The sequence below is a fragment of the Sinocyclocheilus grahami genome, unplaced genomic scaffold (genome assembly GCF_001515645.1).
Source record: "Sinocyclocheilus grahami isolate Dianchi unplaced genomic scaffold, SAMN03320097.WGS_v1.1 scaffold852.1, whole genome shotgun sequence".
Classification (NCBI taxonomy): Eukaryota; Metazoa; Chordata; class Actinopteri; order Cypriniformes; family Cyprinidae; genus Sinocyclocheilus; species Sinocyclocheilus grahami.
The window spans coordinates 289,667-304,380 of record NW_015506031.1 but is presented as its reverse complement, the minus strand read 5'-3'; the positions used below and the strand labels follow the sequence as shown (position 1 = coordinate 304,380).

The following is a 14,714-nucleotide window of genomic DNA, read 5'->3' as shown; positions in this document are numbered from 1 at the left end:
CAACAGTTATTTCACAAAATGCCATAAAATACATTTAAATGTATTAAATATACTCTGACATGTTCAGTAATCGTTATGTCCTCATGCTCTGTTCCAGTCTTTAATCAGTTTGCTTATTTATCTGCGTCTGGATCATGTAAGATTTGTCTATTTATGCCCACTTGACATTTTCTAATAGCTATTTGTCAGGTAGAGTGGGTTAAAGACAAGAGTGCAAAGTCATTAATAGTTCTCCGGGACACTAATCCTGTTGCCTGAATGGGCACAACAGAACCTCTTGGTGTTATTTCACGGATTCGTTTTATGTAACAGATTAGCCTCCAACTCCTCTGTGCAGAGTTGAGATGTTAGTGTAGCTGGTGACAGCAAAGCTTAATCCTCTGACCTGGACACCAACTGTGATTTTCATCTCTTTTTTATCGCTCTTTCAGGAAGGTCCAGCAGCTTGCATATCTGCATCTTCTTTTGGAGAGAAGATAGGCGAGAGAAAACATGCCATGTCTGCAAACGGAGTCCCTGCCCTCTTTGCCTGCTGAAGGGAGGTATGCAGTTTCCTCAGGCCGTAGGGGGTCTCAAGGGTCCAGATCTAAGTCGGGTAAAAAGGGGAAGAATGGAGAGAAGGGTTCACAGTGTGTCATCACCAGTGCTTGGATGGTTCTTCTCCCCTCTCTGGACCCCAGGGGCCAAAACCCAGAGACTGGGATTCAGGATGGGAAAGGAAAGTGAGAAAGTGAAGGCATGGCTGGATGATCATTCGGATTCTGCCAGGTCTTACTTTAGCAGATCCTCAAGGTGAGCAGTGTAGCTGTCTCTGTTCTGAGAGAGTGTGAAAACATTATGTGATATATGATGCATTTTTTCAGTCAAAATGCAACAGGATAGGGTTTTGTGTAGTGCTGGATAGAACAAGAGAAGAAGAAATTGTTGCAATGCTTTACTATTTTCAGTTGTTATATATATATATATATTAATGTTTTAAAAGAAGTCTCTTGGCTCACCAAGGCAGCATTTATTTGATCAAAAATACAGTTGGAACAGTAGTATTGTGAAATATGAAGACAATTTCAGACAACTGTTTTCTGTTTCAGCATGGATTAAGTTATAATTTATTTCTGTGATGGCAAAGCTGAATTTTCAGCAGTCATTACTCCAGTCTTCAGTGTCCCATAATCCTTCAAAAATCATTATAATATGCTGATTTTCTACTCAAGAAACATACATTGTTATTAGCAATGTAAAAAAAAAAAGTGGTGCTTAATATTTTTGTGAAAACAGTGATACAGTAATTTCTTTAAAAATATTTGTTTATTGACACATTTCATTGTTTATTTGTTTACTTCATAAATGATCTCACAGACGTGTGTTTGATGAAAAGACCTGCTTAATCCAGTATGAATTTCTATTTTAATTTGGTCTGGTGGATCAAAAACCCTTTACCAGCATCTCTCTCTTATAAACATGCCACTTAACTCTTATCGTTAACCTTCTCTAGGGTTCCAACCCTGTTACACCTCTGAAATTTCTCACGTTTGCCTGTGAAAACAGCATACGCTGTCATCACCTCAGAGATAACATAGTGATGCAGTGTTTTAAATTGATGTGGTTTACTGAATCACCTTAATAATTGATTTGAACTGTGTTTTTATAGGATCTGAGATTTCAGATTGAACCGTATGAGAGGGAAGAGGACAGACCCAAGAGTATTCTCAGTGTGCCCATCCTGAACCACAAAAATGAGGTTGGACAGTTTTAGATTATCCATTAATATACTGTCTTTTTTTTTTATTACATGATATTATTTATATTTGTAATATGATATTTTGCTAAATAACCAGTTAGTCTTTTATATCTTTTTAGTAATGCATGTTAATTTGTTTTTATCTCTCTAAGGACTGGTCCATTGCATTTTGGCAGGTTATAGGTGCTGTCATGGCTGTGAACAAAAGCAGGCCAAGCACATGTGCAGGGAGCTTTTTCTCAGAACAAGATGAGAAAGTCAGTATTTATCAATATTAAAGATTTTGAAAAAATTTGAAATGCAATAATGTTGAGTACATGTAAATTTTTCTTCATTACACATAATGCATGACATTTGTGTGAATTATACAACGAATTGTATATGACAAGCCACATATGCTAACTTTTGTCATGTGACCTGAGTCAAAGAATGAGTTATCTTTTTGTCTCTAGATGCTGTCGTCACACATGGTGTTGTTCGGACTGATCCTGGAAAATTGTCAGCTGTGTGAGAGTTCTGAACAAGAGAGCAAACGCAACCAGATGTCACACAGACTTTACTTTTACTTAGTTAGGCACTTTTATCTAAAATTATTCATCTGTTAAGGATACATAACATGCTAATCACAAAGAACTTTTTTTCTAGCTTGAAATAAGATATTTTGGCAATATACTGTTACAAAGACACAATTTGCAATACAACAATATGGAAAAAACACATAATTTGCAACTTTATCCTTAAAAATTACTGTATTGGGAAACTGTTGATATCAGATGTGAGATAATACTATGGTACTATATACATACACAATAATGAATGATTAACTTACATTCTACATTGTATGTTACTTTTATCATGTGACAGGCACTGTTGGAAGTAGCCCAGCTGGTGTCACATGACTACGACTCTCTCATGGTCATGTGACACAAAGCACAATTCTGTACTATTTTCATCTCATATGACAGCTCCATGGTAGTACAAGAATCAATAAAAGTTTATGGATAATGATTCATTGTTAAAACAAAAAAGGTTATGATCGGCGTTTTTTTTGTTTGTTTTTTTGTATTGCAGGGGCCTTTCTAAAAGATGGTCTATATAGAGCATAAAGAAACCAATTGCTCTTTCCAATGTTCTACTAGGTAAATAAATGTACATTTATAATTTGATCATGTTATACACAAAATAACAGGTCGTTTTTTAAACCCATAATATTGAAAGTCACATAAGTGTTCGGTATTGCTCTTTAATACTTTAGCAAACAAAAAAGTTATCAAACTTTATGTATTCATATGTATACAATGAGTTTAGCATAGTTAAATGTAAAATCACATGTGTAACTATAATCTTTAGGAATTATGACAGCAGTGACATCATCTACATGGATACTGTACATGTGCAAAACTCGATATAGACACTGAACATTGTCAACAGACCTGTAAGTTTATCTGATTGATTCACTGGTCACTTTGCTATTCATATAATATTATTAATAACACCTGGAGTGCTGGTATAAATAATTTTGCTAATGGACAGATTGGGATCATATGTCTACATGGAAATCAATGACATATTTTCATAGTTTTTCTTCCTTTTTATATATATTTATTGTCACTTTAGGGAAAACCATATCATCATGTGACCAAAAAGTACCTCTTATCTGGGATTTTCCATGTCTATTTCAGTCACACTTTAGTTTGGGGACCAGTTCTCTCTATTAAATAACTATTAACTTGCCTCAATAAACTCCTAATTTACTGCTTATTAATAGTTAGTAAGGTAGTTGTTAAGTTTAGGCATGGGGTCGGGTTAAGGGATCTAGAATATGATCATGTAGAATAAAGCCTTAATATGTGCTTTATAAGAACTAAAAAACAGCCAATATGCTAGTAATATGCACGCTAATAAGCAACTAGTTAATAGTGAGAATTGGTTTCTAAACTAAAGTGCTACCTCTATTTCTGACATGAACTGTTTTTGTGTGTTCTCTCTCAGATCAGGATTTTGATCAGCACACCTCTGAGAGGCAAACAGGGAAATAACATCAAATATCCACAGTCTCTAGTATTGATCCAACAAACCAAAGCTCTCAGTCATCACGCTTTCCCAGAGGATTTTTTAAATTCAGACTTTTCTCTTTTGCACATATATGCCCGTATTATAATATATTGCATACAGTAAGATAACTATATATTTAACATGGAACAACATAGTTGAGATCATTTGGTTTAGAAAGACTTTTGATCTCGGAAAATCTGTTTCCATTTGCTCTTTTTTCAGTCTCACTGATGCAATTAAAAAGATCTCACTTGTTGTTTTTCTCAGTTTAGATACAAATAGTACAGCCCATTCTGTGAATCTCCACAGGAATTTAGAGGGTTGACAATGATATTGGTATGAAAATAGTCTGTTTAGACTGTAGACACATTCTTTTTATGCTTTCTTCATATAGGTGTGTGCCAGCTAGTCAATAAAATGGCTCTCACTGAGACTAAGTTTTTAGTCGAGCTGATGAGCACCTCCTGGAGGACTTTGCGGTTTACTGTGCTCTGGGATTACAAAACTTCAACACGAAGCAGACGGCAGATAAATACAGAGCCAAGCTGGCTGTGACTAAAGAGGTATGAAATGCCATGATGACATTCCTTTTGAGTCACTGGAAATCACTTCATATTGTCAGAATAATGAGCAAGTGATCTGAATGCTGACTCAACAATCACACAATACCAGGATTGATATACACTGGAAAATCTAAAATGTAAAAGTTCTACAGATTTTAGTTTTTCTTTTCCTATTCGCACTGTGCTTTGCATGTGTGTGTGTGTGTGTGTATGTGTGTGTGTATGCTTACACCTACAGGTCTTATCTTATCAAATCTCTGCTTCACAAAAAGAAATTGATACCCTAGAGGTACTGAAACTCTCCTTTTAGTACTTCCTTTTATTTTTCTTTAAAAAAGTACCTACTATCCTTCTACATCTGCACAAGACTCAATCAACTTGTTTGAATTGTTGTGCAACAGCATCAAGATATACAGGCTATTCCCAAATTGCTAGTAGTGCAATCTAACCTGCTATTATGTCTTTTCTTAGACATTGGGTGCATGGCTGTGTAGAAAGAACCCAAGATGCCCAAACCCTAAAAACTGAGCCAAGGTCTAGGTTGAATATTCTTGGCAGACGTAGAGTGTCCCATCCTGTCTGTGGGCCTTCTCGAGGGCATGTGTACCCTGCCACAATGGAAAGACCACGCTCTTGCCTTTCCGTCCATCAGACTGATGATCCTGTGTGTCTGGATCAGGCCAGGGGTTGTTCTCCTCGGTCACTACAGTCTACATGCTTTCCATTTTCACCTTGTATGTCAAGGTAGAAGTGTTTGCCACATTCTCTGAGCTCCCCAAGACCACCGGGACAGTGTAAAAGAGGTGAGGCCTGTAACTTCATGATGTGGCTCTTTGGTGGTCCGATTAGATCTCTACAAAACAAACACATCTGTCTTCAGATCCTACAGCACCTCTGTGAGATTACTCAGGCTCAGCGCTGCTGTCTCTCCATGACAACAGTGGACAAAACAGGTAAAGTGTTTGAGTCCTATCTTCCAATCAGATGAGGAGTCTGTCTACGGCTACACACAGGCAGAGTGCGACAAGTGCATTATGGGATACATGGTCAGCACTGGGAGGCCACTTAACATCAGGAATGCTTGTGAGGTAATAAATGAGGGGTGTTCCATGTCAAGTCTAATCTGGCTTTTACACAGTCAGTTTAGGTCACTGCTGGACTCTGGTCCAGGATTCCCCTTGTAACAGAAATGCTGGAGATTACTCGAGCCATTCCAGGACTGACCTGAACTAATTTTTTGTCCTCAATACAGATTGAGTTTTAATCCAAGGTGCTTTAAATTTTCCATAATGTGCCAAGTTATTCAGAGCTAGATCTAGAGCTTCTAACAGTTTACAGACTATAAATCTGAGGTGGCTTCAAAGATCTTACTGCACTATTCAATAATGAAAAATGTGTAAACAAATAAATATTTATAATAATGTAATTCCAATAATGAAAATGGAAACCAGTGTTGAATGTGTCTGAAAATGAAGATAAGGATGATTTTCTTGGAATTGGTTGAATATATATCTTATTACATTTTTAAAGATAGTGTGTTTCATTTAGATTTCATTATTGTATTTTTGCATAGATATTAATATTTATGCACAGATATGAATAAACAGCCAATACTGTTATATAGATAAACTGATAACCAGTAAATGGCAGATATTACATTTCTATACTAATTGGTCTAAATAAAAATAAATAAATGCTAAAATAAATCATTTTAAACGCTACAAGTGAATTTATGCATCCCAAAATAACACAGTACGTATGAAGTAGTAAGCAATGCGCAGATAAACTGATAACAAATGTATGTCAAATATTAAAATGTTATACTTTTTTGTCTAAATAAATTAATAGTAAAACACTAAAAACTCATTTTAAATGCTACACTGAAAAAAATAGTATTTTTGGTGTTAGAAACAGTTTTCAATTAGAAATTGCTAGTAAATTTCACAAATAATTAAAGGAACACATTGAATTAAATATGACATATTAAAGTAGACAGACTGAAATAGTATTTTCTTGTAAAATGTACTCCAATAATCTTTGTTTTATTTACAGCTTTGAATTTTTTTTACTAGAATAATAATATAATTATATATGTGTGTGTGTGTGTGTGTATGTGTGTGTGTATGCTTACACCTACAGGTCTTATCTTATCAAATCTCTGCTTCACAAAAAGAAATTGATACCCTAGAGGTACTGAAACTCTCCTTTTAGTACTTCCTTTTATTTTTCTTTAAAAAAGTACCTACTATCCTTCTACATCTGCACAAGACTCAATCAACTTGTTTGAATTGTTGTGCAACAGCATTAAGGACCGTAAATGTTGATGTGATAGAGAGAACTTGCAACTTCCTGTGGTTAGAGTTGCTTAGGCCTATTCTTATGTCGGTTGCACTTCAACGCAGGACATTGTGTAATTTTAAATGTCTTATTAGTTTTCCCATTTCCCTTCACTTTTCTCTCCACTAGGATGCCGTCATCCCGTCAGCAGATGCCCTCCGTTTACTGGATTTTGGCTTCAGGGATTTTGATATGTCCCAGACTGCCATGACTCAGGCCGTTGTGCGTATGTTCCTGGATCTCAATTTAGATTAGCCTAACAAGTATTTGAACACATTTAAGCATCTGTGAATGCCATTGTTATTTATACAATGCCATTTATACGTTTTAAAGTGTGGCCACTCTGTAGTGCTGCATTGGTATTTGAGATGCCACATTATGATTTCTAATTAAAAACTACTTGAATAACTACTCAAGAATACATATTTAAACACTGTAAATTACCTTAATATTTTGTCCTGGTAAATTACGGCTTGATAAATAAATGCAATGTTACAGTCTGTTGTGCATTTTTGACCCCCTGTTTTTCTTGTTCTCTTTTCCCCCTTCCTCTCTCGATGTCTTAGAAGTAACCAGCCTCTAGCACAGCTGTATGGTCACTCATCGCTGGAGCACCATCATTATGACATGTGCCTTCTCATTCTCAACAACCCTATAAGATCCATCTGTACATCCATCTATCTGTCTGTCTGTTTATCCATAACATCTACACATCAATCCATCCATAACATGCATCCATTTATCCATCTATCAATGACATTCATCCATCCATCTTGTTGTCCAGTCATCTATCCATCCATAACATCTATCCATTCATAGCAACATCCATTCACCCATCCATCCATAACATCTATTCAAAATCCATCAATCATGTTGTCCTGTCATCCATTGTCTCCTTAGATTCCATCCATCCATCTGTTTGTCCACCCATCTAGGTATCTATCTGGCCCTCATACAGTTATGAATCCATGTCCATGTACAACGGTTTCATACCTCTCACCCTTCTTCTCTTTCAGGGCAGTCAGATTCTCAGTTCGCTCTCATTGAAGGAATACAGGGCCTGTGCCGCAGATGATTGAGAAGAACATTCTGACAACAGACCTTGCTATCTATATAGAGTAAGCTATAATCCTTTTCCAGTTCAAGCTCTAAACACAGCTGTTCACACAAAATGTTAAAACGCAACGACCTAAATTGTTTGTGTGTCTGTATGTTTTTGTTTTTCTATAGGAAGAGAACTATGTTCTTTAAACTCGCTCAGAATAACAGCTGTCTTTGGAAAGATGAAGGACATAGAGAACTGCTGAGGTAAAAATATATTTTTGAAGAATATGCACATTAATGCACAATATTCACACATTTATAAAATAAATAAATTAAAACATTTAATAGAAATTAAATTTCACCTGACACACATTCTTACACAACCCACCAAAAATCTACAGTACATATACATTTTTATATTGTCTTCTTCTAACAACACAAACACTCTAAGAATTATTTGCTTTCTTTTATCTGCTCTCATTATATTTCACTGTAAGCACAGCGTAAGAGCAGGAAACTTTGACCACATTTTTTGCTTATGACCACTTCCTGTGTCTATATTAAGTGATGTTCACTTCCTGTCTCTATATTAACTGATTCTATTGATCTAAATAGGTCAATGCTAATGACAGCAAGCAACATATGTGCAATAACCAAACCATGACCTGTTCAGAAGTGGGTGAGCTTCTCCCACACACATTTACATGCATGCATGCAGGTACACCACAACCACATGTGCATGCAAGCACACACATAGAAACACACACTTATATACGCACATACACAAATTTATCTTTCTTTCACTTTACCTCGACAGCTTGCTGAACTTGTAGCAACAGGATTTTATGCACAAGGAGACAGAGAAAAGTGTGAATTCAACATTCAGCCAAATGTAAGTCTAGAGTTATGTGTTAACTTCCTCTACTTGTTTACTTTTTTACTTTTGTACAGGAAGACTCTATATTTAAGAGGGAGGGTGACAAATGATCTTTCACAAAATGTTACAGGTGTGTCGTTTTATCAGAAGTTTGAATCAAAGGTTGAATCTCTTTCTTAAAGGATATGATGGACTAAAAACTCCATACATTTACCCCACATGCAGGTTGATTATATCAACGGGATTCGCTCTCCACTCTGAGGTGAGGGCCTGCTCGCACACATCCTGTTAGAAATGTGTGTCAGTATGTGTGTTTAGTGAGTAAGAGAGCTTTCTGCTGCAATGCTGTGCCTTTGTGTTGCAGGTTTGTACCTTCTGTTTGTCTCTTTTCCCTTCTTTCCCAGGCCCTGGCCAGCATTTGTGAGTCCTGTTCCCCTTTAAAAGAAGGTTGCAGAAGGAACAGAAAACACTGGCAACAGCTGGTAGACAGCGGAGAGGAAGAAGAAAGGATAAATATGAAAGGAAAAACAGATGGATAAAGGAAAGAAGCAAGTTAAAGCTAAACTCTTTTGGTGAGCCATGCATAGAGTGGACCAGCAAGACTCAAAGTTGTATCTGATATTCAGATTATTACTATGTATGATGAAATGAAATCCATTAAGCATTTCTCATTCATAAAAATATGATTTTAACCCTCACTATCTGGCTGCCTGTCAAGCCTAAAACAAAGAAAAAAGGAAAAACATGAAGAATTGAACTAATCAGTTCAATAATATGAAAGAGATGCAATTCAATGCACATTGTTGGTAAACCTATATCAAGACTTATATAGTTTAACACAGCCAGTCATGTCCATCTATACTTGCCATTCTTGATTTTTAAATGAGCCACTGACTTTATGTTGGAATTATCACAAGTTACACAAGACTAATTCCTGGTTGGCTTTGTCACACTTGTGAAACATTACTAAATCATTTTATAATGAATGCATTTTGAATTTTGTGAATTAACATCTTGTGTTAATGAACTCATCTTCTATGAACTGAGAAATCAAAATTCCCTTGATCTTTTGACGTATAAAAGGTCATTGTACTATAAAAACATTCTGTAAGTTTCAGAACTCAAAACGTTCTCGTTAGTCTCTCATTAGTCTACAGCTACACCTATTCAAACCCTGACAGCACACACATCACGGAGATGTCTATTTGACGTCTGCATTTACATCTGCAAGACAATGAGTGTTTGCTCGTCTACAATACGTCTATAGGACATTTCCTGTCAGATGTCAAATAGACGTTCAGAAGATGTCTTGAAGATGTTTATGATTTAGAATGTATGTAAAACTGACATCTTAAAGATGTCTATCAGAAGATGTTTGTACACAACAGATGCTTTCCAGATGAAGCAATCTTTAACTGAGATCTTACAGATGTATGTGTGCTATATGGGAAAAGACGGTGAGGGGGGTCAAAACAGGACAGAAAATAGCCTATTACATCTAAATTATGAGGTATTTGATGTAAAAATCTTGATAACATTATAAGTGGATCTCAGAGAACAGTACAAAATAAAAAAAGGCAGTTCATTACCCCTTTAAGTTGTTGTTTTAGACAAGGAAGCACAAATTTTATTTCATTTTATTAATTAACGTTCATGTCCATTCCTCAAAAAATTATACATTTTTAATTAAGTTCAAACTAAAAAGCTAGAAACATCGATGATGGAAACATTTCTAATAAAACAAATATGTTTTATTAGCCAACATGACAATGTCTGTTATGTTTTTTAGAGCAAACTAATATTGTTGTCTTGATTTATTGCCCCCACATTGTTTTTTACAGTTTAATTTATTAAGCAAAAATTACAGCCATGAATATTTCCTGTAATATACTGAAATGCTTGTCATCAGCCAATGTGCAATGAAATTAGCAGCAGATAATGGCGGTGTGCCTGACGGTGCAACAGTATGGTGTTTTCTCTTGATGTGGTAACAAGTCTTCATGTGGCAACATGTGCAGTCTTGTGCAGCTACAAGTTTGCCAGATGTACCTTTCAAACCTACTGAGTGCAGGGCAATGCTCTGGTAGACTGATAGTAGAACGAGTTGCTTGAACACATATAAAAACCTACTTTCACGTTTTATAGAACCTTTAAATCCACTTCATCATTTCCAGGGCAGTTTAACTGAGTTCTAAACATAACTGCATTTTTAAAAAATTTCATATTTATAACTTATGGAATGAATGTTATTATTGTAACATGTAGTGCTATTTAAAACACCTGACGGAGTATAATCCAAAAATAGTCTTTTATTTATAAATCCACAAGGAATACACACAGGAGAATCGCAGGAGCAAACGTAGAAAAAATGGTTAAAAAAAATAACCGGCCATGACTGAACAGAACAGGGAATATAAATAAGGAGACTAATGAATGGGTAACAGCTGCAAATCATAACCATCACTGGACTGAACAGAAATTAAGGCAATGGAACTACACAAGGCAGGATAACAGGAACAGAGAAACACAACCAAAAGTCCATAACTGACAATTATAAAATGAAAGACACAAATTATATATGGAACACATTATATAGTGTTTTCTTCCTATAAGGACTCAAGAGTCAGAGTAAATCCTCTATTTACAACGGTTAAACCTTATTTGGTAAAAAGAAGTGAAGTGATATTTAGGCTTGATATTTCATTGTCATATTTATAAATAACTGGGGGGTTTGGATCCAACAAAACAGCACTAGTCATGCAGTGGTAAAAAAATGAATCAGGAGGTTTTGTGGAAGTGGTTGAAAAAGAGTGAGTAGTTTCATTATGCGTATTCATAATAATGACTATTCATATATATATATATATAGTAAAAAAGATCAATATGTAAATATGTTAAATAAACAAAGAAATGCTGAACATTTTTATAAAATCATTTTATTTAAAAAATATAATAAATACATACATAAATATAAATACAACACTCAACACATATTTTAACAACACTCAATATTGAGCACACTCTTTGAAACCAAACCAAACAGTAGGACTGTGCCCATCGGTTTCCCACAGGTTGACATGTCAGATGTGGCAATATCATCCATATCATCAGGCTCAACTTCACAGATGATCCAAACATTCATGGTGCTTTGCTGCAAAACAAAAAAGGTATTTGTTATTGTTATTTCCTTGACAAATGCGATGAGACCTGATAGTTTGTACTTATTAATTTGTTGTACTTTTTCAGCATTAGACATCACACACATAGTAAGGATTTACTGACACTTACTTGGCAATGATCTTCTCAATGACCTTCTTAACCCAGGGTGCAGTAGGGTCCAGACAGATCTCTTTTCTGGATCCCTTCAGGGTGGCACTGTGTTAGAAATACAGAGAACAACCAGTAAGAACCCAATTTACTATTATATTAATCTGAATCATTATGGATTTATTCTAAACTTGTAATCTGCAAGGGTTAAAGCATTATTAGTGTGAAAACTCACATGATCTCTGTGTCTTTACATTGTGGGCTTGGAGGGAAGAGCTCCACACTCTCTATGTGTTTTCCAATGCGTCGACTCTCTGTTTCAATGCAGCGACAGCGTGGATCTACACCCAGACCTCTAAGACTCATTCCTAAAAGCAAAATAATGCGTACATTTTTCATCACATACATGCATAACGTAAAAGTGCATTTGTACTAGCTATGGTTACTGATTAACCTATAATATTACCAAATTACTGCAATTCACTTACCTTCAACAATGGTCAGGAATCCCAGAAAAACAATAACAGAGACGGAAAAGATTTTGCAGTGCATTCTGCCAAAAGCTAACAAAATGTAAAAGTAAATCTAGTTTGGATGCTAGAGATTTGATCTCTCAGCGCTCAGATCTGTTGGTGAATTCTGTCCACATTGTGGAACATGCAGCTCTTTTAAAGAGTCAGAGGGAATTGCGCAATATACTCAATTGGGAAAGTTTGTGCTGATGTCACAGGCTTGTGAGCCTAGTTATTCATATGATTAAGAAAGTGACAATGAGCTGGAGGAATTTTAAAAGTTGTCCACTTTGATGTGTTGTATATTGCTTAACATTTCATGTTTTTCAGCAATAGAAAAAGTAAAACATGATCCCACACATAACACGTTTTACAAATCTGGCTAAAACATGTTCCATTATCGAATTTTTGCAAGACATTACACTTAATGTTGATTATGCAGGTGGAAGTCACACTCGCTCTCAAAAACTGTAACAAATAAACAAACTGAGCCATGGAAGGGTTCCATGGAAATTTTAAGAGAAAAGAAAATGCACATATAATTTTGCACTTATTTATTATTTACTGTATTTGTAAAAGTTAATTTATTTTTAAGAAGGTATATTTATTTATTTAGCTAATTACTTGTAAATGTTTATTTACTTCTTATGTATATTTACAGTATTTATGTTTGCATTATTTATCGGGCAAAAACACTGAGGATCTCATTTAAACACCAATAAATGTAGTTAAAAGCATTATGTAGACTAAGTAACTGCATTAACATAGCTTTTTATATAACATATTTTTTTGTAAAATGATTGCAATAAACATTATACTATTATTTTGTATACGGCTACAAAAAAGAACATGTAAAATGCAGCACCAACTTTTGAATAGGGATACAAATGAATCATTATCTATCGTTTTATTTAACCGGTGCATTTGAATGAGCGTCTGATTGAACCAATACAAATGAGTCGGACTTTCCAGAGGAAGTGGGTGTGCAGGCTAACACATTTGATTAGTTTGCACAATATTGCTTTCCATTACAAAAAATAGATGCAGTGTTTGTCACGTTACACTGCTACTTATTTGAAAAAGTAACATATTACTGGAAAGCTACTGTTAAATAAAAGCTGCACTTCTGAAATTGAAATTGCAACTGAGTTCATGTTGTGACTGATTGTTGTTAATGACTGCATTTTTTGAAGAATCCTTGATTGCTGAAAAAATACAGTATGTGCAACAAAAATGGTCACATTGCCAAAATTAACTTTTTTTCCCCAGAATGCATGAATACCAAACACCAACTATGTGCTGCTTATACAGTATTATCTATACTGCCTCCAACATGAATTAATTTACATGTTTTTCGAACTTCACCAGAAATCTCATCTCATCTGAAGAAGTATTTGTTTTCAGTTCAATAAGCAGTGCAGGATAAGAGATGCGATATATATATTAGACTGCTGCCAAACCACAAATATCTCTGAAAGAGTTTATCCAGTTTATCACCAGAAAGAGTTTATCCAGTTTATCACCAGAAAGAGTTTATCCAGTGCTGCAAAATGTCACCAAAAGCAGAGTCACCAAAAAATAAACCACAGCTTGGCTTTAAGATACGTTTGCTGTGCAGACTGTTTACAGTTATCTGAAACAGATAATCTCAAATTATCTGCACATCTCTTGTAATATAGCATTGCAATGATGCAATGCGGGAAGTCTTGCAGCTTGAACAAAGGAGTATTATCACTCACCTACTGTAACAGTAACACAAAATAAATATTTTAGTGTGTGAGAACCTACAGTGAAAATGTATTAGTAGGGGAGGCTGGAGTAAGTTGTCACTTTGTACAGTGAACGTTTGAAAAAACACATTAAAAGAGGCTTTATTACCATTGTATTTCCAAGGCATTTAACTTATATTTAACCTTTTGGGTTCATGGGGATAAGTTGTCACACTGAAAGCCTGTAGTTTTTTGACAATGAATTACGAAAGCATTTCGCTAAAGGATGCATAAGAACATGACTATGTTAAGGATGCGTAATGCTACGTAAAGAGGTTAATTATTGCTTTTGCAAATACACAGGGATAATTTACACAGTGATAATCGGATAATTTGCTAAGAATAAGGATTAATAATAAATAATAATAATTTAAAAACATCCTTGTCCAAAAAACACAGTTTAGGTTACAAATCAACCTTCTTATACAGTAGTTTGACATCGCCTTCATGTACGCCTCTAATAATAATAATAATAATTATGTATATATATATATATATATATATATATATATATATATATATATATATATATATATATATATATATATATAT

At 35.0% G+C, this 14,714-nt stretch overlaps 1 protein-coding gene, 1 long non-coding RNA gene and 1 pseudogene across 2 annotated transcripts; 2 read left to right on the top strand and 1 right to left on the bottom strand.

Moving 5' to 3' along the window:
* The first annotated feature begins 372 nt into the window (after window positions 1-372).
* Window positions 373-2,418, top strand: LOC107562983 (uncharacterized). The gene is made up of 4 exons (XR_001606058.1): window positions 373-792; window positions 1,649-1,738; window positions 1,891-1,995; window positions 2,191-2,418. It is a non-coding gene; the product is annotated as an uncharacterized lncRNA (long non-coding RNA).
* Window positions 2,419-2,427: 9 nt separating this feature from the next.
* LOC107562982 (cGMP-specific 3',5'-cyclic phosphodiesterase-like) lies at window positions 2,428-9,792 on the top strand (annotated as a pseudogene).
* Window positions 9,793-11,559: 1,767 nt separating this feature from the next.
* cxcl8a (chemokine (C-X-C motif) ligand 8a) lies at window positions 11,560-12,504 on the bottom strand. The gene is made up of 4 exons (XM_016247733.1): window positions 12,370-12,504; window positions 12,117-12,249; window positions 11,903-11,989; window positions 11,560-11,765 (listed from the first exon to the last, which is right to left on the bottom strand). Exons 1-4 carry the CDS (start codon window positions 12,431-12,433, stop codon window positions 11,753-11,755), a joined length of 297 nt encoding a protein of 98 aa, XP_016103219.1. The 5' UTR covers window positions 12,434-12,504; the 3' UTR covers window positions 11,560-11,752.
* Between the last annotated feature and the right edge of the window lie 2,210 nt (window positions 12,505-14,714).